Source organism: Micromys minutus (assembly GCF_963924665.1).
Source record: "Micromys minutus genome assembly, chromosome: 5".
Lineage (NCBI taxonomy): Eukaryota > Metazoa > Chordata > Mammalia > Rodentia > Muridae > Micromys > Micromys minutus.
This window is the reverse complement of record NC_137974.1, coordinates 76,414,682-76,439,976: the sequence shown is the minus strand read 5'-3', so window position 1 is coordinate 76,439,976 and position 25,295 is coordinate 76,414,682. Positions and strand designations below refer to the sequence as shown.

The following is a 25,295-nucleotide window of genomic DNA, read 5'->3' as shown; positions in this document are numbered from 1 at the left end:
CTACACACTCCGTGGTTTCATTTCTCTGTGGGTTCAGGGATAGTCGTAACAGCTACTGATATGTGTGGTAAATGGTTTGTTTCTATTCAGCAGGGAAATGCTTCTCGGAGAAGCCAGTACGACGCAGTTAGAATGACCGATGGTAATTAAGATTGTTGATGAAGTGCATGAGCTTGTCTTAACCAGTGCCCGTGCTAACCCCGAGGAATACACACCTGCACATGCTGAGACAGCTCTGGAACATCCTTTCCCGGCATGTCCACCTCAGTGAGCGCCCGGCTCTGCGTCTCTAGAAACGTCTGGAGTTTTTCTGAGAGCTTCTCGAACTGCTCTACTTTGGACTTTAGCTCCACCATCTTGGCGAGCTTTTCCTTGTGTTTCTGACTCGCCTCGGAAAAGCGAGCGGACAGGTCCTTCATTTTCGCTTGCAGTGAGGAGGCGGTGGACGGGTCTGTTGTCTCTATAAATGTCTTCACCTTTTCGTTCATGGCATTGATGCTGCTCTGGCGACTCGTGATTTCCTGCTCCAGCATCTGAAATGCAGCAATTGTTGCATATATTTTCTAACAACGTCAACAAATAAAACCACAGAGTTTAGGAAAAGATTCTCCATAGAGACGTAAGTTTGGACAGCCTGTGACTAAAAAGGTTAATGGTTGGAGATGAGTAAAGTGTTTTTGATTTTTCTCTGGAGGAAGCCAATCCCAAAGCTCTTCAAGGAAGTGTGGAGAACAGCTGGCTGGCTGCTGGGAAAAGGCAGGGGCTTGTTGCTACCGGGCAACCCCTTGGGATCTAAGGCAGCCTGGGGATTAGCCATGTTCTTAATTCTTAAAAGGCCTGGCAACAGCAAGATGGATCTGATGAACCCCAGAGCAGCTGGCCGAAGCAACAATAAACAAGATTAGATACAATGTAAAGGAATAATGACAAGTCTAGAAATCCCTTTCCAGGTATCACCCCCCCAAATCATTTACATATTCTCTTGCATGAGCAATGCTTGCTCCTGGGGTGGTATTCAGAAGCATCCCTCTTTATCTCTGAGCCTACCTATCCCTGACAATAAATAACTTGTTTTCAAGTTCGAGGGGAATTCTTGCTTTAACAAAGGTCACTCACAGTGTTTTTGCTGATGAGGTCCTGGAGCTCTGTGGAGTTTAAGGGCACTTGACCTTGCTTGACCAGTGAGCTTTCCACGCTCCCCATCCAGTCCAGCATCTCATCCAGACCGTCCTGCACACTCAGAGAGCGGGTCAGCGTTATCTGAAGCTTTTCATTCCGTTCGTTCACAGACTTGGACAGGTCATCGTATCTCCCGACGATGTCATCTACGCCAGAGAGGGAGACAGGAAGTGCTGAGTTCCACTTGCCCGGTTCTTTTTCAAACGCACGTTACAATGAACAATTAGGTTTCCATAGAAAAAAGCATAAATGACACATTTCCAATGAATCAGATCAGGTGTAGCTTCGATAAAAGACGGGAGTTGAGTGGAAACTAAAATAGTAAAAGAGAGTTCATATGCCTGTCATTTCTGCATTGGGAACGACTTTTAGATGCACACACATTTGGAGTGTCCCAGAGAGAGGAAGGAAAGGTCTAAATGGTGGGTCACTTCAATCGCTACTGTGTCTCAGCCTCATCTGGCAACACTTATTGATAACTGCCTGGGGTGGGGAGTGACGGTCTCAGATGTACTCTCTAGAGACGATTCTGTCACACAGACACTCATGGCCAGCTTCTGTCATAGTCAGAGAGAGACTTCAAATGCTCAGAAGTACAAAGACCCAGAAAAGCAGATTTCTGAATGTCTGAGCGGAGCACAGTATAGATCACAACATTAGTTACAGCCTACACAGCTCCTTCACAGAGTCCCCTTAGAGCCTCGTGGACGGTCTATGGCACATGACTGGATAGCAAGACAATGTAAACCGTTGCTTAGCAGTTCTACACTGAAATGGGATGTTCATGTGACTGAGACAACCGAGCCCCTTTGGCTAAAGCCACTGAATACCGGATAAAGAGAGGATCTGCTTCTCATGAGCACCAGGAGGCTGCCAGCAGTGTCAAATCCAGGTATGACCCCTAACTCAAGCGGCTGCTTGAAATCACAGCTTGCAATTGGCAGTCGAGCTATTCTTCAGGGGACAGGGATTATGTATCTGAATGATGAGACCTGTTTTGCCACAACATATGGCTTGCCATGCCAAAATGATAAACTATCTTCAACAAAATGTAATATGTTGTAGGCACTACAATTATGGACCGCATGTGTGTGACACTTGAGTCTTCCCCTCTCCCTCCAGTCATGTATTTAGGTATAAGGCCTAATGGGGTTTGGAATCATGGGACATGTATGTGTGTATGAATATGTGTGTGTGTGTGTGTATTTTTGGCATAAAACTATATGAATATATAGTAGAACAGAACGTAACATGGAAACAGTCAAAGTTTTCTTGGTGTGTATAGATTAAACATAATGATTTTTGAATACCAAAAATTGCCACAAGGCTATATTCTTAGCTCTTGAATTATTAATGATTTAAGGTCTAGGTGTGTGTGTATTTTTTAACATGTTTTAATCAGTGCCTTGTATAAAAATCTAATCCTTTGGAATTTTTTGAGCAATAAAAAGTACCAGAAAATCTCTGTTGTAGTATTTGTCTTCTGGACCCAGTTCCCAATACAAAGCTCTTGTTTTAGCAAGTTCTTGTTGCTTTTATTTATTTTTTTAAATCAACAAACAATCCAAAACTGTATTTTTAGAAGTTATTGTTTTTCTTAGAAATAAAAAAGAAATCTTATGAAAATGCCTCTGTGTCCTAAAGTGTTTCACACATTTCTAGGAAATGCTGCCAGAGAGAAGCCTTAGTCATTGCTGTAACCCATGAAATAATGTACAATTAACAGCAGGAAAAGTCAGGCTTGGCAACTCATGCCTCTAGTCTAGCATTCAGACAGCAAACACGGGAGGATTGTCTTAAGTTCAAGACCAGCCTGGGCTCCACAGTCACTCCCAGGCCAACTAGGCTATGGAGCAAGACCTTATCTTAAACAGACCAACAAACAATAAGAAAAACAAAAGATAGGAAAACATCAAATGCCTCTTCAGAAACACAATGAGGACAGTCTTTCTCCGCCACACCTCCAGGCTCAGGTTCCTACTCTGGTGACCGTCTCCCACGTGAGCTGATAAGGTGATACAGCACTCACACTTTCTTTATATGCCTTAAAACGTTGTAGTTTTGTGTTTTATAATTAGATATTATACTCTGATAAAATGCACTTGTAATTTATAAATACATGCGCCTTGAAAATTACTTATTGACCATGGCCATGATCAAAAATGCCTGTGTGTCTCTAAGAATGAAGAATAATTATGGAGTGTTTTTCTTTTCACTGAAGAGTTCTACTCAGATTTCAACTCCATTCTGTTTGGGGGAACCAAGATGTTTTTCACTTCATACACCCAGGCAGCGATCATGAAGCAAACGACTTACTTATAGAGAAGGAAAAAGTGTTCACAGATGTAAGTTGTTTCCTTATTTATAAAACACCTCTATTTCAGATTTACCCATGAGACCGGGAACAAGAGCTAAGACCTTAAGCTAAGGCCTCACCAAGCGTCTTCTGGATGTCATTCTTGGCAGGAAGTAGCGAGCCCTTGGCATCCAAGAGTACTTCTGCAGTTTTCTTCAGCTTCTCAACAGCAACCTGCTGACTTGATATCTGTCCTTGCAAAGCCTGTGGGGTTTAAGTGGCTTTCAATTAGATTCAGGACGGACAGGTTCCCAATAAAGAAAAGCGATCATCTCAATTGGATAGAATAAAATATACAACACACAAACTTTCACTGTCTTCTGGACTCCCAAGGGTAAAGCAAGGAGAACACATTGATCAACCAATCCAGATGGTGAGCCACAGCACACAGTGAGGTGTTCTTAACAACCTTCCTATTTTCAACTTCTAACCCCATTACTCCGTGTTTTCTGTAACTTCTACTTTGATGCTCTGTATAACACCCCTACTCCCCAAATCCCAAAGCCCAGAAGTGGCAACAAAACTAAGGCACAGAGAACCCTCCCCCCAATGTTTCTGACTCTAGGTCCTTGACTTCATATTGCGTCAACGGATTTCATTTAATTTCGTATGTTATTGGGCATTGACAGTTCAAACAGTGTTGCCACAATAGCTACAAAGTTTACAGGAAAGGCTGAACATTTCTCCATAGAACACACAGAAGGCAAAGAAATAGTCTGGGGAGAGAGAGGGAGAAGGGGAGGGAGAGAATATGAGAATGAATACACAGGGCTGAGAAGGCCTCCAATGTCAGGCTTACAGCTGACATGTCTGTCTGGCAGCAATGGGGGATTACTGAAGGCTCTGAAGAAAGTGCTGACTGAGGGCATACAGCAATGCAGGAAGAAGTGGCCTGAGAAGTGACATACCCAACTGAGTGTATCATAGGCCAGAACAAGGCAGCTGGGACTTTCCCAAGGACCAAGGCCATTTCTTGTACTCAGACTGTCCAGACCACAAAGTCCAGTCTGGGCTGGGAAGAGTCAAGAGGACTTGTTCATATTATCTAAAGTTATAATATCTAACACAGGATGGCTTACTACAACTGTATTTTTACAGGAAAATCAAATGAAGAAAAACATTTAATCCCCCACCTACATGAGGCATGCTTCCTCAGGGACTATGGCTATGCTGCTGGACGGAGCCCAGGAAAGAATGGCCAGTCATCATGGAGAACAGGAACACAGCGTAAGAGGACAAGAGGAGGGAAATAGGCTGGGTTCTGTTCATCTCACGTAACTACCCCAATTTATAAACTCCGGTGAGATCACATTTCCGAGTGGAGAAGACCTTTGTTTCGGGGTCTGTGGCTTCAGAACAGTGTACAGGAGATAAACAGAAGAAAGAAGCAAGCTGGTAACAAACCGACCATACAAACGGAGCTATGTAGAGATCACTGCAGAGGAAGGAGGAAACACCTCAGCAGGCTGTGTAGCAGCCTCAGAAGAGGAAAAGAGGAAGGCATGGAAGATGTTCACGTTGCTCTGACGGGGAGACAGAAAGAAGGTGGCCAAAGAAGTAAAAAGAGCCCAGAAGAATTCTATACCCAAAGCTGAAAGAGGGGGAGAAAGTAGACACAAGTCGATGTGACCAGTGACTCACACTGATAATACAACCAAGGGTACCAAGCCCCTGGAGAGAGGTTCCCATAGATCTCTGGATGAACAGATGCAGGTCTGCACTGGGAGCAAGGTAAGAAGAGGGTTGGACCCGCAGTCCCTTACACCCCAGAGGCCTTTCTGCCCATGTAATTTGTCCAGCTGCAGAGGTTCCACAATGGCTTTAGGTTCACAGAGGTAACCAAGGCTTTGCTTCCGACACTGCACTCCTATCCGAAAGGCTCAAAATGTCGGGGGGCTGGGGAGATGGAGAAAGTGCTTGCTGCAAGCATGAAGAACAGAGCTCTGGTCCCTAGAGCTCACATTAAGACTGAGTGGATACAATGACCTCTCCGTAATCCTAGCATTTGCAGAGCCTAACCCTATCCCCAACCCTAACCCTAGCCTTGGTCTCTTGGCTGCACCAGGAGAGTATCTATAGCAACAAGCTCCTACTCAGTGCATGAAAGTTCCCTGACTTTGCAGCATCCTGGACACTGTGAGCCTCAAAGGTCCACATCATCAGACTGCGATTTAGAGCGGCCTACAAGATGTGTAGGGGTAAAGATGGAGCAGAAATTAAAGAAATGGTCAGTCAATGATTGGTCCAGCTTGAGACCAGCGCCATGAGAGAGAGCCCACCCCTGACACTATTCATGACATCACACGCTTGCCAACAGGAGCCTAGCGTAACTGTCATCTGTCACCCAACTAACCTGGGCCCATGGGGCTCACAAAGACTGAACCACCGACCAGAGAGCACGCATGAGACGGGCCCAGGCCCTCTGCACAAGTATAACGGCTGTGCAGCTGCGTCTTCATGTGGGACCCTGACACTGGAAGCAGGAGCTGTCTCTGGCTCTGCCTTTGGACCCCTTTCCTCTAACTGGGCTGCCCCGTCTAGCCTCAGATAGTCTTACTGTAACCTGACGTGCCAAGGCTGCTTGATATCCAAGGAAGGCGCCCCCCTTTTCTAAGGCGAAAGGGAGGAGGGGTAGGCATGGGGAGGGGGAAAGGAGGAGAAGGGACTTGGAGGAGAGAGGAAGGAGAAGCTGCAATTGGGATGTAAAGTAACTAAATTAATTAATAAAACATCCAATAGAGAGTATTCTGACTGCTTGTCTCACCAAGAGTTTGTCAGTCACTCATTTCTGGAAAACCAGTAAGACATTCTGTGGTAAGGTGGTTAACTGAAGTTTGCATCTCCGTATATCACGTAGGAACACAAAAGGAACCCTAATGTCTGAGACACTCTGAACATGGTAATATTCTTCTACATGTCTTTTCTTGAACAAATGCCCTTTGTACACTTGGGGCCAGGTATCCCTGTAGATCAGTGTCCTCAACCTTCTTAATGCTGCGGCCCTTTAATACAGTTCCTCACGTTGTGGTGACTTCCCCACCACAAATTATGTTCACTGCTGATTCGTAACTGTCATTTCCTACAGCTGTGAATCATAGTGTAAATAGCTGGTGTGCAGATGGTCTTAGGTGATGCCCTTGAAAGGGGATGTTCAGACCCTCAGAGTGATTTGCCATCCACGGGCTGAGAGAACCTGGACTGAGAATGTAGCACTGAACAAAACAGACACAAACATCTGTGGATTGATGTTAAGGTGACTCATGATTGGACAGTGGAGAGGCAGGCGGAGAAAAGGTAGGAAAACAGAAGAGGAGCAGAGACTGGGGAGGAGAAATCAAGATGGAGCTCGAGAGGAATTAGCTGGATCCAGGCGGACTTAATTGGCATTAGGTAGATATAAATGTTTTAAGGGATTCTGTAAAGGCTGTTTGTATCTTTATCTATTGGATGTAATCTTATTGTGTAGAGGGTTTGTGGATTGAGAATTTACTGTATAAATCAACCATGAAAAAATACTGAGATTCAGAGTTATGTTTGTGACAGGCAGTGGGGTAAAGAAACACACCGGGGCAGTCGTATCCACCCAGGACAGAAGCAACAGGGCGGGCTGAGTGAACTACCTGAGAAGGGAAAGTGTGGAGAGTGTGGCTTTCGGACCACATGATACAGTCTGTGTGCTCGGCTCCACACTAGAGCGGTGTCCACAGAGTGAGGGGGCTGATAAAGAGATAAGCCATCCATTTTTAATATTTTCTGCAACAATCCACCTTCACAGAGCTTAATTCTAATGGAAACGTGAGGAAAGTTAGGAAGTATAACAGTGCGTAAGTGGGGTGGCTTTGTTGGAGGTAGGAGGTGGGCACAGTGGATGCAGCCAATAACGGCGGTGCCAATCCAGTGAAGTAACAGCGGGACAAACGGTCCAGAGCATTTAGTCACACTGGAACCCTCTGATGGGACAGAATACTCTCCACAGGTTTCCTGGGCCCAGAGCAAAACTATCATGCAACCGTGGAGAACAGAATTCTTTCAATAGAACGGTTGTCTTCCCTCCCTCCTTCTTCTTTACCTTGGTCTCTTCTATCTGCCTTTGCAGATTCTTGGGGTCCAAAGCAATGGGCTCGAGTAAGTGTTTTCTCGCTTTGGCCTCACAGGCCTGGAGCCCGGAGAGAAGTCCACAGGAAGCATCTTCGTAGTGTTGGTATTTATCCACAAGATCTTTGAGGTTATTTCCAAGAACACTGCACTAAAAGTCAAAGAAGAGGAGAGAGGCTGAGGCCCACTTTTTTCTCATAAGATCTCAAGATGTATGAGCTGTGTAACTCAAAAAAAAACAGACTTCAACCAATGTTAAGGTTCTTTCCCTTCATGTGGAGAAGCCAAAAGGTTACCATTAAACCGAGAAGATAGTTCTGAACTTACAGTAACTAAAAAACATTATTGCTGGCTGGTTCTAGACTTACAATAATTACATTATTGCTGGCTGGTTCTAGACTTACAATAATTACATTATTGCTGGCTGGTTCTAGACTTACAATAATTACATTATTGCTGGCTGGTTCTAGACTTACAATAATTACATTATTGCTGGCTGGTTCTACACCTACAATAATTACATTATTGCTGGCTGGTTCTACACCTACAATAATTACATTATTGCTGGTTGGTTCTACACTTAAAATAATTACATGATGGCTGGCCTTAAACGAGAATCAATCGCCAGACTAGGCAACCTTTCAGACAATACACATAGAAATGTGATGAAAATCCTTTAAGGTGCTCTGTAAGTCATTTCTACATGTTGTACAGGATTAGCACACTCAGGTCAAATAACTTACATTAGCATGAAGCAACAGCTAAGTCTCAGAAGTAATGCTAAATTTACGCAATGGGTTAAGTCTGAACAACCTGTTAAAATCAGGGAAATATGCTCTTAGGGCTTCTCCCTCCCCACTTTGAGACACGGTCTTGCTATGTAGCCCAGGCTGACCCAACCTTTCTCCTCAGCTTTTGGAGTATGCACCTCTACACGTGGCTTGCAGTTTTTGCTTTTAGCAAGACTCTTAATTTTCAAAGGCAGTGAAGGGGGCAACACAGAAGACTAGCCATTCATCATGAAAATATATCGATTGAACGCCTCCGTGGAACAGTCCTGTAATATCTGAAGGGAGTTATCCTACGAGAGGGGCAATGACAAGACACGGAGCCCCTCTTTCTGCTTAGTTCATAAACTACATCTGGTGGTCAAATCTGGTACTACAACATTGGAGAAACTAAGAAACGTCAGGCCACTAACCTTTTAAGAGACATTTTCCAGATGGAAAGGACATTTCCCATGTCGATATTTATGTCCTTTTTTTTTTTTTTAAAAAAAAAAAAAAAAAAAAAAAAAAACTTCTAAATCCAAAGCAAAAGTGAAGAGGACACGTAGAAAAATTTATCAGAGACCAACCTCCATTAAAAACATAAAAGTAACATAAACTTACCTTAGAGTAGAGAGACCGGAAGCGGTCTGTAGCCTGATCCAGTTTGGTCTGAACCTCTCTGTGGGTTGAGGATGTCTCGATGCTGTCCTTGCCGATCCTGTCTCTCTTGCTGCAAGATTTGGCAGCTTCTATCACCCTGTTTCCGGAAATGGTGATGTACCTCAAGTCACCTTTGTGGGAGATGACATCTTCTGAGAAGCTCTTCTGCCTCTTCAGCTTGTCCATTAACCCGCCGAGGTCGTCCGCACCTGCCTCCAGGTTCTCCAGCTCTTGCTCCGACTGCTGTAGCCAGTGCTCAAACTCACTGCAGTCGGCCTCGAACTTCTCCAGCTCCTCCTGCAGGGAGTGAGTCAGCTTCACCTTCTGCTCACACTCGGCCAGCACCGTCTCGTAATGCGCCTTCAGCTCCTGCACGTTCCTCTGCAGCTTCTCCTTCTCATCCGGGGACAGATGGTGGCCCTGTTTCTCAAGCAGAGCCTGTGCCGACTGCGTGGCTATGAGGACCGCCTGGTGCTGAGCCGTGATCTTTTCGTGCTGGGCCTGTGTGGGAACAAGTCAATCGCAACCTTAGAGCTCCAGAACTTGGCCTAGGTTAGAGTCCACGGAGGCAGGAGAGCGGAGCGAGCTCTCAGGAAGCAGTGAAGCCACAGGTCAGAGGCAAGCAGAGCTACTGATGGCCTCATTTTATAAACTCTTCGGTCGCCTCTCAAAGACAGCCAACAAGCACCAAGAGCCAGACACAGAGACAAGAACTATCAACTCCGGGACACCTTAAAACGGTTACTCCAGAACTGTCTTTGCTCCCGCAGGTGCATGCGGGACAGCCTCCACTGCTGCTGTGCACTGGGCTTTCATTCTCCACAGCCACCCCCCACCCCCACCCCCACTCCCAGGGCCGGCTTCGAACTCAAGGCTGCTCAGCAAGCCAGCCTGTGAACATGCAGTATCGATCTGCACAGTGACCGAAACTATGGTGGAGGCTGAAGCCAAACTCCAGCTTTATTTACTACACGTGGAACCTGAGCAAGCGATGCTGGGTATGTAAGTTGCAAAGCTCCTATACAGTGGGAACTTACAACCTCAAAGAGTAGCTAGGAAGACCGAGGAACCGAGGAGGCGTGCAGGGCTACCGCCCCTGCTCTGGAGAGCTCAACCATCAGCCTCCTTGATTTCTTTTTTCAAACTTTATGCATATATGTCTGTTCTGGATGACCTTGGAGGCCAGCTGTGAGCTGCGTGATGTGGGGGCTTGGGACTGCACTTGGAGCCTCTTCAAGAGCAGTCAGCTTTCTTAACCACTGAGGCAGCTCTCCAGCCCTCTTTTGTTTCTAAAACCGGGCTTCAGCTATGCACAGAAGCTGTACCTAATTATTTACTTTGTACTGTTTTTATTTGCTTTCTCGGTAATTTATATTTGACGTAAGGCTGGGGTAGGGAAAGCCTTTATTCTCTGTGGTCGTAAGGCTGGCTTATATAAAGCAGTCTGACTCTTTATCCATCCCTCCACACGGAATGTGACTGCATCACCGTTTAATCAGCCCCACCTTGACTTTCTCGTACTGCTGGTTCAGATTCCCCTCGGTGGTCGCACTGTGCCCTTCAGCATCTGTCTCCAGCAGGTTACCATTGACTTCATCCTCTTCACCAGCTTCTGACTTGCCGTCACCTTCATGTGAATGGGTTCCGTTCTGCTCCACAGGTTGTGTGTGCTTCATCCCTGCCCCTTCTGCGTCTTTCTCAACGTTTGACAACCAGTTCAAAAGGTTTTCTATTTTGGTTCTGCTCTCTTCCAGCTGCCTCACGGCTGCAACCTGGGAAGGTAAGGTTCATGAGTATTATAGATGCAGCCTAGGCATAACACACAAATATATGTGTGTGTATGTTTATGTGTTCGTGTATATATATATGTGTGTGTGTGTGTGTGTGTGTGTGTATGTGTATACATATGTGTATGTGTGCATATTAATGTGTGTGTAGATATATATATATATATATTGTGTGTGTTTATGTGTATGGGTGTGTGTGTATATATATGTGTGTTGTGTATGTGTATACATTATGTGTATGTGTGCCTATGTGTATTAGTGTGTATATATATACACAAACACACATATATGTGTGCATGTATGTATGTATGTAATCCTACATTATAATAACTAACACATATTAGGAACATATGGGAACTACACTTTATGTCTACACTGCCTTCAAGAATGTATTTTGAAACTTTAACTATAGTTGATTGTAACTTCCCATGCATTTCTCATATCCAGAATCTCTCAACCAGCTTCTACTTACAAAAAGACTTAAGTAAAGCCAATTCTTCCCATCTTATGTACCCAGAGTCCCGTATTTTCATTCTTGGTGCTAACCAAGGCTCACCATCACCTGACATGCACAATAAAGGCAAGCAGCTAACATGCTAACCACCCGGTGAAGCAACGGTGGACCGCACACTCGGATAGGCACCTTTTCAGTCTCCTCCTTGAGGGCCGTAGTCACTGCCTTATCCAGCTCCTTTTTCGACTGCTCTGCCTTCAAATTCAGTTGCTCACACTTCATCTTCGCCTCGCTGAGTTTCTGCTCAATCAAAGCTTTATCTTCTTGGGACAACTCGTCACCGCTTTCTTTCAAGAAGATTTCGGTGTTCCTCACTATTTCTGCCAGTGCCTGCGTACTCCCTTGCATGTCTCTCTGTAATTCCTTGAAACACAGGAGGAAAAGAGGAACCACTGCATCATTTCAATTCTTGCAGAACTGTAATTCTAAAAGAGAGCTACTGCAGGCAAATGGTGGCAAACACAGCTGAAAAACATATATTGTATTGGGTAGGGTGAGTCAGTTCAACTGTACATTAATTTTCGTATAATCTGAGCTCTCAGTATTAAAAATGTCTGAGCTTTTTATGATTAAGAAAAGAGTGTTTGTAAAACACTAAGAACATTGAGGGACTCAGTATATGAAGTACAGAGATCTGTATGAGATTTCTGTTAGTGTATTAACCACAGAAATTTGTGGTGATGTTTACTCTAATTCTAAGTACTGATACATATTTTCTGAGACTATGTCTCACTGTGTGGCCCAGGTGGGCAGAGAAATAGTCCTCCTCCCCCTTGGCTTCCCAAGTGCTATGATTCCAATCATACATGGCCCCCACACCTAACAGAACTCTGATTTTTAAATATCTATTACTCAGGAAAGAAAAGAAAAATAGTTCGCATCAGTGAATGGAGATTTTTTTTAAGCACCATGTAGACTGATGACAAGGCAATACATGATTGGATGGTAGAGAGTGGGGCAGGGATCAAGTTTTTGTAAGGTGAGAGAGAGGAAGAAGATAGAGTTAACTGATGAAAGACAAAGATGACCTGTCTGTGCGGCTCTGAGTAGCCATCAGTAGTTATGTGTACTTTTTAAGGGATGGATTTCCATTGGTCAATTTATCTTATCTAGGTGGGCACTTTATATCTTTGTCAATTGGTTGAAAGTTTATTGTGTGGAGGGATTGTGGATTGAGAATTTAACATATAAATCTGTTTGATAAGTTATTGATTGTTGCGTCATGATTTTACCAAGCTGTGGAGGACAGTGTATGAAAGCAATGGCTGAGAGGCAGCTGGACCATGCAGATCCGAGGAATAAAACGTGGGTGTGCAAGGATTGGTGACTAACCGCCTAGGGGACTGCGCTCAGCTCCACACTGAAGTGGTAGCAACAGAACCTTTATTAATTGTTTACAAAACAGCTCCAGGTTACATAAAACATAGCATTTGTATCTTAGCCTCAGCTACTAGGATACTCAAGACCTCTCAGAAGTTCTAACTTTTCTGAGAAGTTAAACTTTCCCTCGATGATCTTTCTTATTAAAAACAAGGAAGCCCCATTTTTATGCATTTTCATTCTTATACCATTGCACCTCAATAATGCCTTTCTCGATGTCCTGCCCTGAGCTTCCTCAAGGGCTTGGGTGTCTACTTGCCTGCATATTACACCATTAATATAGCAGCAAATTGATTCATATTTACTCAGTCTTAATAATAATGTACCAACAGAAGTATGCTTAGGACTGACTCTGGGAACAGAGACCAGAGTCCTGACTAATACTGAATCAATAGCTACAAATAGTGAGTTCTCCTGACACCAAAACACAGGTTTCTCTATCTAGCATTTTTGTTCTTTTACCCTTTTTCCTTAGATAAAAAGAATGAATTATAGGAAAATACCAGAGAAACAGAAATGGGGTGGTACTAAGAAAGAAAGCAAACTGAGACCCATTTCTCCTGATTTACAAGCCAGTCAGTCGGCCATAAAAGGCTTACATTATAATCCATCATTTATTTCCTTAATGCAGCATACTACCAAAGAAGTCAAGAGAATTACCTGGCCTGCTTGAAGTTGTAAACCTAGATTTTGGTAGAGAGTTTAAATCTATTTCCCAGAGCCTCTGGGCACGCCTTGCTTCAGACACCCCTGTGTCTTCAACAATCCCAGTGGCCTAACAGAAATCCCAACAAAACCTAACAAGGACATACAGGTGCTGATACCGAAAGGTCTACCTCTTGCTTGGACTGGTACTTCTTTAACTCCACTGTGCCATCTCCAATCACAAAGGTTTCCTGGTGACTAATTAGGCGGTTTTCAGTCTGGGTGAGAAGATCACACAGCCCTTGGAGTTTTTCTTTGTACTCTTGTTGACGCTCTGCCACAACCTAAGATGGAGAAAACCCAAAACACGTTCAATGAGCAACTTTCAATCCAGTTCCGAATCAAGCCTCTTATCAGAATAAACTTTCCAAACACCCTGCATTAAGCTTTTAGTGTATGCTGTAAACATGATAGCATTGGAGTGCACACCAAGCAAGGACAGACAGACAGCACAGTATGAGCATGTCCCGTATACACAGAAAGAGCCTGTTGGAGTGAAGATGCTCAGGAGAATACTGGCCATGCACATGTGTAAGAGATGGAACTTCTGATCGACAGGAAGAAACATCCCATTTTCTTAAGCTCTTGAAACCTGCGACACACATAATTAATTCTGCAAAAGGACACCAAAAGAGAAGTTAGTTGTGACTTGTCAGTAAACATATGGATATGTATATATAGGTTATCATGCTACACACAGTGCCTGGATGCTTCAGTAATAAAAGAGACATTGCATGCATTATTTTTATTTCTCGTTACGTTCTTTGCTCATTGCTGCCTTAGATTGTACTGTAACAGAATCCACTAAATCTAACAGATTATTAAGTCAAAACCTGCATTTTAATTTTCCTGTCCTACACATACTTATTACCTAGCTTACAGCAACAGTAAACAGCTCATGTTTACTGTTCAGGTCAGGCACAGGGCTAAGGGTTTCATATGAATCCATTTTTCAGTGGTCATAACATTACCGGATGAACATTACTATTCGTAATTTATCAATGAGCAATGTGAGGGCAAGTAACTTCTCCAAGTTACACAAAGCAGATAAAGTAAAACATTCAGGACACAAATTTAGGCAAGTCAGAGCTCTACAATGTGTACTCCGCAGCACAAGCTCTGAGCCCTGCGCCCCACTCAAGTTCTTTGTGGGAATAGTTCCTCGATGCCTCGATGTATGGCAGGGATTCTGCTCAGCACTGGTTCCATCCTGTCTAGAGCACCTCCCTAGCTGATCAGTATTTCTGGTATTCACATTGACCAAGTAAAACAAGTGAGCACAACTCCACAAGAAAGGCAAACCTTCTGATGACCGAGCTCCTGCTCTAGCTGCAAGAGAGTCTCTAACCGGTCCGTCTCCGAGGTTACCAGCTCCTGCACATCAAGAAAACACTTCTGGGTTGTATTTAAGAGTCTCAGCAATTGTCTGCTTTGGCTGGGAGACAGGTCTTGTGCATAATCAGAGATGAAGGACTGTATGTCAAAGGCTGTCGTTTCCAGCTGCATTTTGGCATGTGAAAGGTCTGTTAGCACATTCTGTGAAGAAAGCAGTACAAGTTGCCAGGAAAGGTAGGTTAGGATGAAGTTCATCAGCACTGGTAATGCTGAGGTATACACACAACTTAAATATGATCCTTCTATCATTAAAGGGTTAATGATACTTTTTCAGTATTCATAAAAAAAACCCCTCCTTATTCATCATCTGGTAATAGGTAATTAAAGTGATCTTCAATTTTGTGTGGGTATGAGGTGTGTGCATGTCTGTGTGTGTGTGTGTATGTGTGCACGAGCGCACGCGCGTGTGTGTGGCAGGGCACCAGTGTGGAGATCAGAGGACCACTTCAGGTATTGTTTCTTGCCTTCTGCCTTGTTTGAGACTGGGCCTTTCTTTCATTGTTCACCGCTTCCTCCAAGCCTGCTGGTTTCCCACAAGTTACCAGGGTAATTGGTAACTCCTGCCTCCATCCCCTATTTCCCGACAGAAGCATTAGTACCACAGATATGTGTTACCCAGCCCAACTTTATACAGAGTTTAGGGGCTTAAACTCTTATCCTCATACTTGTATAGAAAGTGTGGCAAACCCTTTATCTATTAATCCATCCCAATAATAAAGATTTAAGTATGATGGGAGGTAATGCACAAAGATACTCCAAGGGTATTCTTTCCTCACCTGGTAGATCATACATACATATATGCATACATACATACATACATACAAAACAGCTTGATTCATCATAGTGAAATTGACATTAATGTCACAAAATAACTGCTAATACTTCCATTACCCTTTCAATTGTGGTAATTCCTAACAAGACAACAAGGAACACAGAATATAAATTAATAGGCTACAATTTTAGTTTTCTGACTGAGGCAAGGAGCCCAGTGTTCATGGGAATATTGTTCCAATTAAGAGCCTATTTAAAAGTTTTTCAGGTCAAAATTTATCACCATATATACTGGCTGGTTTTGTGTCCACTTGACACACAAGCTGGAGCTACCACAGAGAAAGGAGCCTCAGCTGAGGAAACACCTCCATGAGATCCAGCTGTAAGGCATTTTCTCAACTAGTGATCAAGGGGGGGAGGGCCCAGCCCATTGTGGGTGGAGCCATCCCTGGGCTGGTAGACCTGGGTTCTATAAGAAAGCAGGCTGAGCAAACCAGGGGAAGCAAGCCAGTAAGTAACATCCCTCCATGGCCTCTGCATCAGCTCCTGCTTCCTGACCTGCTTGGGTTCCAGTCCTGACTTCCTTTGGTGATGAAGAGCAATGTGGAAGTGTAAGCTGAATAAACCCTTTTCTACCCAACTTGCTTATTGGTTATGATGTTTTGTGCAGGAATAGAAACCCTGACTAAGACACCATATAAACACAACTTGGATTACTATACTTTGACTAATCGGTAGCTATCTTGGGCTTATATAATTTCTCTGTAAAAGACATGAACACAAATTACAGTATGTCAGTGGTTGTGGGAATTTCGTGTGGTGGATGGAGTAAGTTATAGCATTAGGTTGACTATGAAAAGACATCTCCTCAAGCCAATGACAGGAAATAATTCCTTAAAGTCTCTGGAAGGTTGTATTTGTCCTGAACACTTCTTACACTAGATCTGCAGGTTGTGTGCGTTTTGATAACTTGCCTTAAGAAACTTCACACTGTTCATTACAAGTTCAGTGTCTTGGACGTTCAAGGTCTGAATGTCCTTCACAGATCTGCTTTTCTCTGATACCCAATCTGAATAGGACGTAAGTTTATGTAGAAAATCTTCATGACGAACAGCCAGCTTAGACTAGAAAACAAAATTACGCATTAATTCCTGTTTGTCCCCCAAATTTCAAAGTCTAAACAGTGATTCTGTTTAGAGAGTTAAGAAGTGTAAAAATATAATACTTAAAAAAAAACCACTCATAATACAGCTTAAATTCTCAATGAGATTTTACTCAAAATTCACCATTTCCTGCCTACCATTTCAGAGTCGATCGCAAGCATGATCAGTTTCCTCTTTTCTGAGGACGCACTGCTGAGGGATGAGAAGGCATCCTGTAAACGTCTGTGGCTTTTGCTCAGTTCCTCATGATGTCTTCTGGGAAGGTCGCTAGGAAAAGACTTTAGGAATTCTCCGGCCAGCTTTAGGTCTTTTCTTAAAAGTACAGCCATTGGCGCCAATCCCAACTCAAACGTCTGCAGAGAAATAAAATCCACATCTATTTACCCAGCAGTAAAAAGCATCAACCCACAGCTGAAGTGTAAGGAGAAGGGCATTCTGCTCTTTGTAAATTGTGTATCTAATAGCACCATCCATGAGCCACTGGCTACTGTAGCCTGGGTCTGGATGTCTCCTAAGGCCCGTGCTTTGGACCTCGGCTTGGTGCTACAGGGGAGAAATAGGAACCTTAAGATGAGGATTTAGTAAGTGGCTTCAGGTCCCCGGAGTTGTCGACTCTCAGAGGTGCCAGGGGCAATCTGGTCTTTCTTCTTCTGCCTTTGAGTCTGAGGTGAAGAACTGCCTTGCCTACAAAACCGAATACAGCAGGACCAACGGATCACAGGTTACAGCTTCTGAAGGCACACGCCCAAATGAACCCTCTGTTTGACTGCTGAAGGAACGCCGACAGGCATGCCAGCTGAATAACTCTTACCTCTAACTGCTTCAGCTGATTCTTCAAGGCTTCCAGACTGTTCTCCACAGATGACTGATTGTCTAAGGGGGGTTTCATATCTTGAAGCAAAGCCAAATATTCATGCATTTTCTCAGTATGCTGTAAACATTGTTGCAACCCACTGGAACACTAAAAACAAAATCGAACATAGTAATTCATAGCCTTTATAAAAGAAATTTGAAGCCGACAAAATGTTATAAGATGGTCCCCAGTTTTCCCACTGGGATGGTCATGGAAAAACACGTATGTCAACTCACTTTTTCCTTTGAGCTATCATCAGAAGACATTTCTTTTGATCCCGAAGTACATTCCGAACGGTCTAGGGGCTCACTGTACAGTTCTCCAAGCTTCTCATCTCTTGGCAATGCTGCCGTGTGCACAGTGGTGTGCTCTACCCCGGCTTCTCTGACAGTTTGTGGGTTCGGGGGGTAGTGACTTCCTTCTTTGCTTTTGAGGTCACTGCGGACGCATGGCTTTTCTTCCACCATCTCAGGGGAAGCACATGGTGTTTGCTTCAGAGCTTCGGCCTGTTCTCTTTCAGTTGAACACCATTCAAAGAGCAGTTTGTGAAGGGCATTTTTAAGCTGCGATGGAAATAACTCAGACACAGTGTCTCTTTCCTCTGGGTTGCAGTCCATCTGAGTTAATACTTTAATTAACCCAGATATGCCTGCGGTTTCTTGGGTATGTTGGTTTTGCTTCAATATATCAAGAAGACTTATAATACAGAGAGGGTCACCTCCACTCTCTGCCTTGACTTCTGATGAGTTATTAATGGGGGAAATGCCAGGACTGGGCACATTGGATACTTCATTTGGCAACTGAGACAAGATAGCTCCTTTAATTAAGTTCTGAATTGAAATTTTAGTGCCGGTGCAAGCTGAAGGGTCGCCCACGTCTTGGAGATTCATATGGACTTTGTCTAAACTGCTTTTCAAGATATCTTTTCCATCTTCTACAAACTCAGGAGTAGGAACTTCTCTCTCTTGGGGTCTTGGAGATAAGGCGTGTTCTCTGTGTGGTTGTTTCTCTGTGTTTTTCTTCTCGCTGCTGCTTTCTAACTTTGGGCAGCCCACATCTAATGTGTTATCGGAGGTGTTTCTCACTCCATTCCTATGGAGCTGAGGCTGCACAAAATCGGTATTTCCCCCACAGTCTGCCACACTTTTACGCGGTAGGAGTGACAGTGTGGAGTCACTATCTTCTGGAGTGAACTGAAGAATCCCTGCTTTTCCTTGGGAGGTACTTTCCTTGTCACTTTGCTGGATCTTGGCACCTGGAGGCCAGTCTTCTTGAGAAACGATTGACTTCTCCTCCCCACTGTCTACTGTGTGTACGTCATCTTCCACGGGAGAAGCTACTAAAGCACAACCTGGGGTATGTTTGTTTGGTTCCAGCACATCCACGCTTATACATTTCTCACAGTGCTCTAAAGAACTAAACGGATCAGTCTCTTCTTCTGGTCCTCCAGTGAAGGAATCTCTTTTCCCTTGGCTCTTCATCCCAGAGGATGCTACAGCTGAAGTCAAGTCGGCATGAGTCACGTTAGAAGCTGAGGTGTCAAATATCTCTGCAAGAGTCTCAAGCAGAACAGGACTGTCACTGAGTCCGGTTTGCACACTCTTCCCTCTGCCTTCCAGAGTCACGGCTGCTGTGTTCAGATGCCCTCTGTGACGAAGTTCCTCAGTGTGCGTCAGTAGAGGGGGGAATGGAGTCTTACCCATGTTGGGGCTCTCTGTTGTACTTTCATTTGGGAAGGGGTTGAGACAGCTTTCTTCTCCTTCCTCTGGGCTGTTCTCCAACCCTCCTTTCCTAAAGCCTCTTTCCTGAACGGACATCTCATCTACCAACTGAATGCTCTTGCCATCTCTACCTTTAACCAGACCTCTTCCAGTTTCCTGCTGATCCCGGTCACTTACTGTCAGTGACAGCTGTCCTCCTCCTAGCCCAGCTTCAGAACAAGCAACTTCTTGGGAAGATGGGCTGCTTTTTGTTGATCCATTCTCAAGGTACTTGTCTTTAGCTTTTAGAACGTCTGGAGAGCCTAGCCCTTGAACCAACTTGACTTCTTCTGAGGTGGTGCCTTCGGCATTAGGCAGTGACACGCCTTTAGTTGCCATGTGATTGGGCAGACTTCCGTTGTCTTCCTCATCAGCTTCAGTGGTGAGGTCTGGATGGCTGTTACCTTCCGCATCCCGACCTCTCTTACCAGCAAATTCTGGCTGTAAAGCACTTCCATGCTGCGGCTCTTCTAACGGACTATAACTGTGCATTCTGTCTAGAATCACGTCACTGACACCTTGGGTTTTACCCCCTTGTTCTTTCACAGTAGCAGCGGACGACTGGGTATGGTCAGCTTGGTACACTGACTCTTCCTTCTCATCCTCTACTCCTTGTCCTCCTGCCCTGTCTCTACCTTCTTCACTGCTACAGGTCCCATTGTCCTCACCATTCGTGTCACTACCATCACTTATATAAGGCCTGTAGCCTTCGCTACTCTGTATGGAGGCTACGCCATTGGTATCGGATTGGCTTTCTTGGCTGGTGTCACCCTCTTCTCTGTCCCTTCTCCCAAGACCGCTAGGTGTTAATGACGTTTCTAAGCTCTCTTTCCTTCCTATAATTTTGCCATCAGTCCATGAGTCACGATCACCACTCCCAAGGTCAGGTGGGTTCTCAATTTCGGATACAGGCTCCACTAACCGTTCATTCATCTTGTCAGAGCCACCTGAATCAAACTGTTTCTGGCCAACTGTGTACAGCCCAGGTTTCTCAATACCCACAAGGAATCCCTGAGGGCAACATACTTTGCTTTCCACACTTAGGCTCTCATCCATCCCTCCTGGAGGAAACGCAAGACTTTCCCTCTCTTTCGCATCATCATAAAAAATGTCATCAGGAGGAGGGGTCCTGTCGTTTTCCTCCTGCATGATGTCATAGTCTTCAGGTTGTAAACAGTCATGGTCGTCACCTTGAAGAATTATAGAGTCGTGGTCCTCCTCTTCGAACAAGGGGGTATCATAGAAAGAGTCATCACTGTCACTGTCTGTTGCTGTGTCACTTTGCTGACCGGCCAGCAGCGATGTCTCATAGTCATCAGCATCAGTGGCTCCGTTATGTGACAGTGGACCACAAACAGATGTGTTGTCATGGCAAGAGCCATCCCTGGGGATCATGGTACAGGCGTATTCTTCCACTTCAGACCCAGTTTTCCCTGGCTCATCTGTCTGCTGGGTTCCACTCTCAGCAGAAGCATCTGACATGTATCCATCACTGTGATAGTGTACCTGAGGATTGCTATGCCCAGCAGCTACAGGCTTCTGTCCACAGGAAGCCCCCTGTAGGCTGACGCTAATAGCTGCGATTCCTAGGAACTGGTCTTGAAACTTTTCTCTTGTGCTTTGATCAGTTGACTCACTTTGGTCACTGGGTAACAAAGCAGAAGTTTCACATAGATATCCAGTGTCCTTTGGGGTATGTGTGTCACCAAAATTCTCCTGACTGTGTCTCAACTCATCATGGCTTAGCAGGGCACTCAGCTGCGGGGAATAGTCAAAGACAGAGGGGCCCTTCTGTATATTATCTTCATACCCCCTTTCACTTGAATCACAAAGTCTACTGGTTTCTGATGTCAAAAAATGAGAATGGTTACCTTCATCTGGATACTTTGTATCAAGCTCACTTTGATTTTTACAGTCTTCAAGTATGTTACCAGAATCATGTCTGAGCACCTTCCCTTCGGGCTGTGTTGAATAGGATGTAGGTTTGGGGACACACGCACCAGAGGGACTACTGGCTTTCTGAGCAACTGTTGTATTTGTTAGGCTTTCTGGCCGAGGCAATTCACCATTGTTATCAGTGTTTCCCAATTGACAAAACGCTTCATTCACGTCCCACTGTGAGTTTTCAAGAGACTCTTTATGTCCAGGGTGTCTGCCGTGACATTTATCAGAACCAGCTGCTGAAGTTGAACACCCGGTCTTTTCTCTACTGGAAGCCCAATTGGGAAAGACATCGGGGACGGTTAAGACAGACAGACTTTCTCTCATGGCTGTGTCGGCTCCGAGCTCTGCACCGCAGCTTTCCAGGAGCATGCCCACGGCCTCGTCCAAGTCTCCATCATAAAGCAAGAGCCTGCGCCCCGTGTTCGCATCCATGTAGCTGTTCACCATTAAATAAGACAGGAATAACTTTTTAGTTTGTTCTGAGCTCTGAGCCGTGACCGGCTCTTCGCCGTCAGAACCGTCCTCTTCTTGCCTGTAGTCGTGGACTGTGGATGGCTGGAATTTACAAAAGGAGAGCCACCTTCTGGCGTTTCTACAAGCTTCCAAATCTCCTAGATCTGGCATCTCGTCTGGCAGTGTTACGATTTTTAAAACCGATGCCGTGTTGTCATCTATGATCCCCAGCTGCTGAGAGGCGTCCAGATCGATGACCTGAGAGCTTTCCGGGATGTAAAGAGCTGCGATTTTCTGTCTCCCGTTCAGGATTCTGTAGGCCAACTCATTTGTAATCAACTCCTGCTGCAAGGAAGAAGCCGTGGGGAATATTTCTCCGGAGTGGGGCCAGATGAGTCCGACGTAGCCCCGCTGAGCCTCCAGAACCATCAGCGCGCTGCTGGCTGTTATCAGCTCACACTGTACCGCCTCATCCACCGTTAACCGCTTGGCGGGATTCGAGTGCACGATCCCGCCCGTCTGGACCTGGTAGGTGAGGATACTGCTCGCCGTGTCTCGGTCCATCACTCCCTCTGCCACGGCTTCTTCCACAGTCATTTTCTGACCGGAGTCGCAATTGATGAGACCTCCAGACAGAAGCTGTGCCCCTAACAGCCTAAGCATGGTTTCTCGGTCGATGAGTCCTTCATGAGCAGCTCTTAGGATGCTAATTCTTCTTCCGCACTTCAGTGTTATTCTGCCGGCTTCCTGCGGTCTCACTGGTAAAAGCCACATCCTGGTATCTTCCTGCCAAATACTCCTGTGCACCATATCAGTTAAGGACACCTTCTCAGAAGTGCACGGGTCAATAAGATCTCTGCAAGTATCTTGCCTTTCTAAAACTTTGGAAAACAAGGTGGAGGAAATCAAGTTCTGTTGGAAAGCCCTTTGTAAGGTCAGGTGTTCACCTGTGGCTGGAACTGTGAGGGAGCCTGTGGAGAGGAGTATCTCAAGAACTCGGACGGCCGTGGATTCAGAGATCATGCCCTGAGCCAGAGAATCAAGCACGGGGATTGTGGTAGGGGAAACGGTAGAAATGACCTGCTTTGCTTTATTTAGTTCTTTCAGATGGCACAGAATTTGTTCATCAATGAGGCCGTGGCTTTCAGCATCTTTGAGGTCAAAACACTTCCTTAACCCTGGCGAAATTAAACCAGAAGTCACTAGCTGTGCCTCAAGCAACCTGATCCCTGTTTCATAGTCGATAAGACCTCTTAAAACCGCCTGAAAGACAGAAAGGACCTCTCCAGTTGTCTGATTGATGGTGCCCGCAATCACTTTATCCGGCTGAAAGGGAAATGCAGAAAGCCGGGGTCAGTCTGGTACTCGAGGCAATTTCTTTGCAGCTTAGGTGGTTTGTTTTATAATAATAGATTTAATCATAAAAAAATGATCCTCTACTTACCAAGGTAGCTTGTGAGTGTTAGGCAGCTCAAATGCACAAGTGACCTACGTCAGTGATCTACTCAACAGCACAGGATGTGATAAAGCTTTGAAAACAACATGCATCTGTGAAGTGAAAACTGAACATCTGTGTACTAACCGGTTAGTGAGGATACAAGAGGAGCTGCTGACAGGGAGAAAACAGAACACAGATCTATCCAGAAGGCAGATCATGCTTTCTGCCGAGTGACAAGAAAAGACAGTGTCAGCTCCATGCTACTGATGTTTACAGCATACAGACTTTTTCAGGGATAAGTAAAAGACTAAGGAGTCAAAGACTTGTTACATACCCCCCAAAACACGACAAATTATGTGGAAGCGTTCCTGGGAGTCACACGGTTAAATATAACACCTTTCAACGATCAAACATTGTGTTGGGCACATTACTATGAGCCGTACAATTTTTAAGTGATTTCTATTTTTATTTAAAAAATAAAAAGATGTGAGAGTATTTTCACTTTAAGACATAGCCTCCCTCCAGTAAAATAACCCCATGGACCTCTGACAATCAAAAACCTCCATAGCCTATGAATGGCAGAGATGACCCACGGGCTCTTTTCTGACCATATTTTATAATAAAACCCTGAAGATACTATTGAAAGAATGGCTTTGGAAAGAAGCGTTAGATGATGAATGAGTCCTCTCTCACCATGCAAGGCAGAGATTAAGGCACAGGATGATGATCTGCACACATAAGATAGCATTTTACAAACAACGCAGACGCCTCCAAACCCTCAAATTCTATCCACGTATTCTCCACACATAAACCTCAAGGCGCATTACCATGTGTTCTCAGTCATGCCAGACCTCACATCTTGTGAGGAGTGTTACCTTCTCCTCGACCTTCGCCTCTCCTGAGGGTTGTAATTCTTGCTGCTTCAGAGATTCACTGAATAATAAATTGTAACCTTCCTGCAGGGTTTTCACCTGTTTCTCCAAGTCACTTCTCTCTTCCTCTGTCAGTCTGAAATATCCAGAAAGTATCAAGCAGGCAATGTTAGCCGGCAAGTGTAACAGTATGCAACATACTTCAGTTACACACTGCTACACAGGGTTAAGACAGAGATCGATCTATGTGTTTCTCGGGCCTTGAAATGATGATATGTGAAATTAAGGAACCTATATAAAATACCCAAGATTCTTATCTTTGCCTGAGAAAGAGGTCAGCACCTCTCCAAGATAAGAACAAACCAACCTAGACTAATTACTACCCAGTTGATCAGGATAAAGATTCTTCAAGGAATATCACAAACTTGTTTTGGGGTAACCATGAAGAGGACATTACAAAAGGACTTAAGACAAGGGAAAACTCCTTCTTTGTCTAAATTGCCACTGGTGAAAAGATCACGAACACACACAGCCCCCACACACCCATGCATGTATTCTGTGAACTATGGAGAATTAACTATGGAGAATCAGAGCCTGTATTGCCGTTGGCTGGCTACTAATGTTCAACCTGTCTGAGCCCTGTGTGAGGATTGGCAGCATGCGGTGACATGTGAAGTCTAGCTGTGACCATAGCTAAGCCCACATTCTTCACATTCTATTAAGCACACTGGGATTCGTTGGTCTTCCACTTTTCCAGTGTCAGGGATGATACACTGCCTTCTGCCTGAAGAGTGGATTTTCAGAACATAACCCCGCACCAAATAAAAGGGCTAAGGAAAGCCGACATACTTGTCTCCATGTTTAGCCAAAAAAATCTGTGTGGTTTGAAGAGCTTCCGAGAACTGCTCCTTCTTGGCTGATATTTCTTTACTGGAAATCTGCAAGGTAAGAAGGCACATTCAAAGCCTCCCCACAGACAGGGTATTAAGTAGTAATTAAAAATACAGATTCTTTTAAAATCAAGACAAAAGTGGCAGGTGTATTTTCTGAGTGACACAATCAAGTAACGTGTCAGCCATTGGTACAGCCTAAGAGCTCAGCTCTCCTTAGCATACACAAGAGGAAGCGCAGTGCCCTCTGTTAATGGTGGTATCGTCCTTATAAGGGAATCTTAATGCAACACATCACAGTTCTTGACTC

The 25,295-nt window shown here is 44.6% G+C and overlaps 1 protein-coding gene across 12 annotated transcripts in view; it reads right to left on the bottom strand.

Annotated features, from left to right (window-relative positions):
- DST (dystonin) overlaps nucleotides 1–25,295 on the bottom strand; it is a gene marked incomplete at both ends in the record, with an annotated part of 363,235 nt that overhangs the window by 91,722 nt on the left and 246,218 nt on the right. For 8 of the 12 annotated variants that reach the window (XM_080917065.1, XM_080917066.1, XM_080917072.1 and 5 more), the window contains 15 exons: nucleotides 216–533; nucleotides 1,117–1,325; nucleotides 3,616–3,739; nucleotides 7,605–7,781; nucleotides 9,022–9,561; nucleotides 10,566–10,832; nucleotides 11,491–11,724; nucleotides 13,578–13,730; nucleotides 14,749–14,982; nucleotides 16,587–16,736; nucleotides 16,913–17,128; nucleotides 17,587–17,736; nucleotides 17,865–23,111; nucleotides 24,099–24,231; nucleotides 24,945–25,033. In XM_080917065.1, coding sequence (XP_080773191.1) covers nucleotides 216–533; nucleotides 1,117–1,325; nucleotides 3,616–3,739; nucleotides 7,605–7,781; nucleotides 9,022–9,561; nucleotides 10,566–10,832; nucleotides 11,491–11,724; nucleotides 13,578–13,730; nucleotides 14,749–14,982; nucleotides 16,587–16,736; nucleotides 16,913–17,128; nucleotides 17,587–17,736; nucleotides 17,865–23,111; nucleotides 24,099–24,231; nucleotides 24,945–25,033 — 8,241 coding nt within the window. The remainder of the gene's footprint in view (nucleotides 1–215; nucleotides 534–1,116; nucleotides 1,326–3,615; nucleotides 3,740–7,604; nucleotides 7,782–9,021; nucleotides 9,562–10,565; nucleotides 10,833–11,490; nucleotides 11,725–13,577; nucleotides 13,731–14,748; nucleotides 14,983–16,586; nucleotides 16,737–16,912; nucleotides 17,129–17,586; nucleotides 17,737–17,864; nucleotides 23,112–24,098; nucleotides 24,232–24,944; nucleotides 25,034–25,295) is intronic. The other 4 variants (XM_080917067.1, XM_080917068.1, XM_080917073.1 and 1 more) reach the window with 1 other exon arrangement.